General features: G+C 36.1%; 1 protein-coding gene across 2 annotated transcripts in view; it reads left to right on the top strand.

Moving 5' to 3' along the window:
• LOC109546560 (beta-1,3-galactosyltransferase 1) overlaps positions 1-3,347 on the top strand; it is an 8,141-nt gene extending 4,794 nt beyond the window's left edge. For both annotated transcript variants that reach the window (XM_048667430.1, XM_048667431.1), the window contains exons 5-6: positions 1-276; positions 2,051-3,347. The exon at positions 1-276 is cut by the window's left edge and continues 1 nt beyond it. In XM_048667430.1, the coding sequence (XP_048523387.1) occupies positions 1-264 (264 nt within the window). In that variant the 3' untranslated portion in view covers positions 265-276; positions 2,051-3,347. The remainder of the gene's footprint in view (positions 277-2,050) is intronic.
• The last annotated feature ends 294 nt before the right edge of the window (positions 3,348-3,641 follow it).

Here is a 3,641-nt window from a genome sequence, read left to right as displayed (position 1 = left end):
ATTTGCGCGAAGAAAATTGGTCTCAATATTACCCACAATGGTCGATTTACGTTTCATTACCTAAAACAGAACTTTTGCCTCTACAAGCAGCTAATTACCGTCCACTATCAAGAACCAGAATTGATTCAGCAGGTTTTTGATTCAATACGAGATGCAGATGTGGAGGAAAAGTGTCGAAAAGAAGACCAGATATTTTTAGTTCATAGATGGCTTATTGAAAACGTCTTTATGGCCAATAAAACCAGGAAAATACGATGCTCGTAATGCGAAAATGTGGTAAGAAAATTTGAGTTAACAGCACAAAGGTGATAACGATGTGTCCTACATAAGCCGAAGTCTGAATGCTTATTCACATATAATAGAAAGTAAGTGAGTTCCCTCTAATCCATGTTTTAAAAAATCAGTTTATTTCTCTAGATATAAGTACTTGAAAATGTATATTCATCTTTGTCATTAGGCGACATTTTTGTTCAGTGGTTATTTAGCAGACAATGAGTATAGGGATTCATTAACAACATCCGAAAGTTGATATTTTTGGAAATAGAGGGTGGTAAAAGTCGTAATTTGAACTCTTTTTTTGCCATTATTCTCAAAATATCTGAGCCAGAAATTAGAATTTTGGAAGATTTTATTAAATTTAATTTAGCAGAAAGTCCAAATAATGCAACAAAAAAATACCAAACACAAGTTTTTTTTTCGACAACTCTCCACCACCTAAATTGCCTCCAGACGATGGTAATTTCACGACAATTTAACGGCGATTGGTCGGAGCATCGTAAGAGATCGATTATACATACCAGCCTATGAGACACGCCGGTTGTGTTGTTTTAATGATTTGGGTAAATGCAGTCGCAATATATTTTCTTTTTGTAAAGCCTACGGTGTCTAATTCTAAGCGGAAATCGTTGAAATAACATCGTTTTCATTTTATAACTCATCAACTCAGAGCGGCATCAAGTCAAAAGCGCAGCTCAACACTGTGTTACTCATGCCTAACTAATTGCTTTATTTTTTGTGGCCGAGTATTTTTAGCCAATAAGAAGGCAGTGTCAGATCAGGCAACTAGCTGCTCGTCTTGGTTGGTGTCGAACGCTTCTCCAGAGGTCTAAAAAGATGACAATCACAAGGTGACAAGTCATGAGTACAGGGAGGATGCTCCAACATTTCCTAGCCAAATTGGTCTAAATCCCCCCGCTTAGGGTTTGCTAAATGAAGTGTTGCCGCGAAGGAGCCTTTCTTTTCTCTCGATATGACAATTTTGCTGCATCAAGAAGCTTGTACATGAAAAGCACCTTGCTGAAAAAAAACCAGTTTTCATAATATTTCGGACAGATAACCTCACCGTTATGGCCAACATATGAAACATGTATCTTATTGCTCCCCTAAATACCAACATTTTCACGTTGCTAACATGGATATCTTCAGAATGATGATAAAATGTAACTCAGAAAATCGTTAATTTTTAACAATGTATCTCCAAAACTATCAACTTTGGATAATACATGTTTAGGCCCATATTTACCATTTAGTGTGTCGTATTTGCAGCTTTAGAATTTTCTATAATTATTAAATCACCCGGTATATGAGATAAAGAAGACGAATATTGCAAGGACAACCTATGAAACGAATCTGTCATCAATAAGAAACAGTCCGATCATATCGACAAAGTAGAAATGTACAGAAGGAAATTTTCCCCATGTCGTTGGCATTACTTTATAAATGCTATTAGCAAGTAGTTTTCAATAATGTGTAAAAGTTTTTTCGCTTTAGGATCGTGATGCTAAGAAAAGATGGTTTTGAATATTTTATGAATGGATGAGTTTTGTTTTATCTTCACCCGTCAGAAACAGGTTAGATTAATTAGAGTAAATGTTTCGTCTCCTCAAACGAATTACTTAGAAGTTGCACTGGGAGTTGACAGGGTGCGGCGCATGTAGGACACAACTGAAATTAATACTGCTTAAACGATTCGGCACTTTAAGAGCTCACCTGTTGAAATGATTCAAAAATGCAAAACGTTTACTTACTTTACTACACATTTTTGTTCTAGATTAATAGCGATTCCTGCTATTTTGAGGATCAAGCTCAAGCTGTGTGAGATTGCGACGTTTTTTTGCAACATTTTTTTTATTTATTTTTAATGTAGGTACTTAATATTGCCAATTGTGATATTATTAGTCGGTTGTATTTTCTGTTTTTAACTGTATATTTAACAGACATTTTACGTATTTGAAAATTAAGCTGCCAAACATCACAGTCGAACAAAAAATCGCATAGAAATTTAAAAATCATTGATCAAGTTGTTTGGCATGTGCACAATTAAATTGCACGTAATAAATGCTTGGATATCATTTCAAAAAATGATCTCGAATTCAAACGTCAGCTTTCTGTACAAATTTTTTTATTATTAATATCATTTATTTTTATTCCACGACTATAGAGCGTACGACTACATAATAATTAAAAAGTACTTAACAGTTCCGCTTGAGATGAATATCTATTATCTATCTATGACAAGTCATATGTTAAAATTTAAATACTTTAAAGTTGGATTTATAACTCTGCAGGTGGTGCCGTTCGTCGTTCTTTATCGCAGTTGCCGACGTTCGAATTTGATTGGTCAGATTGACAGATTGTATGCCCATATGATTACATATATGTTGGTTATGTTGCGTGTTGTATTTACCCAATAATACACACATTAATTATTGTTTTTCTCATTTTAATATCAAAATGTGGAGACGCAAGCTACTTGCTTTTACGTTCTTTTTGACTTTCTTTTTCTATTCTATTTTACCATCATACCAGATGTATACAGCGCGGCCGGTATTTCAGCCCAGGCATCCTGTTTCTTACTACTCATCATTCAAATACTCATAATTCTAAATTGGGGTAAGGCTTTAGTACTTTAGCTTAAAGTACTTTATTCAGGTTCTCATGTTTCTCAGCTCGATCTTCTTCTTCGTCTTCTAGCCGTTCTTCGTCCAGAATTGGACATAGGCCTCTCTTAGTTCTTTCCATTTTGTTCTATTCTGGGCAATTCTCATCCATACATTCTGGCAATTCTCATCCTGCCTCCTTTTTTTATGTCCGTCGTATGTATGTGTTTTTATATTACGTACCAACGTGTGATAGCTCATCCTCTCGCTCTTTTGCCGGTCCATGACCTCCATCGCAACACTCTTCTATCCCACCTGTAATCCTTTATTCGGGTTGTTCCGAGTAGTCGTTTTGTTGTTGTCTCTTATGATATTGGGATCCACCGGGCACATAGTTTTGGTTTTATTCATATTGATTTTGAGGCCTATTTCCCTTGATTTTTGGTTCCGATATGTTATCATTTTTTCCAGGTGTTCAGCATTGTAGGCGAACAGGACTATGTCGTCTGCGTATCTCAGATGTGTTAATCTCTCGCCGTCGATGATAACTTCCTCTTCTGACCAGTTAATCGTTAGATCAGTTGCGTTTGTAGGTGTTCTAGTAAAGTATCTGTTGGGGAATGAAAACGGGAGTGTTTTGTCGGTCTTGTGAGGCAAAGGGGATTTATTTTTTTTTTTTTTCGGTGAGGTTTGGGAAATGCTCTTTTACGCACTCCCAGAGCTGGTGGTCTGTCGCTCTGGTGTGTGTGGGACTCCAGCTAA

The sequence above is a fragment of the Dendroctonus ponderosae genome, unplaced genomic scaffold (genome assembly GCF_020466585.1).
Source record: "Dendroctonus ponderosae isolate FM_Combo_2020 unplaced genomic scaffold, Dpon_F_20191213v2 Dpon_F_20191213_6, whole genome shotgun sequence".
NCBI classification, from domain to species: domain Eukaryota; kingdom Metazoa; phylum Arthropoda; class Insecta; order Coleoptera; family Curculionidae; genus Dendroctonus; species Dendroctonus ponderosae.
This window is presented reverse-complemented; position numbering and strand designations above follow the sequence as displayed.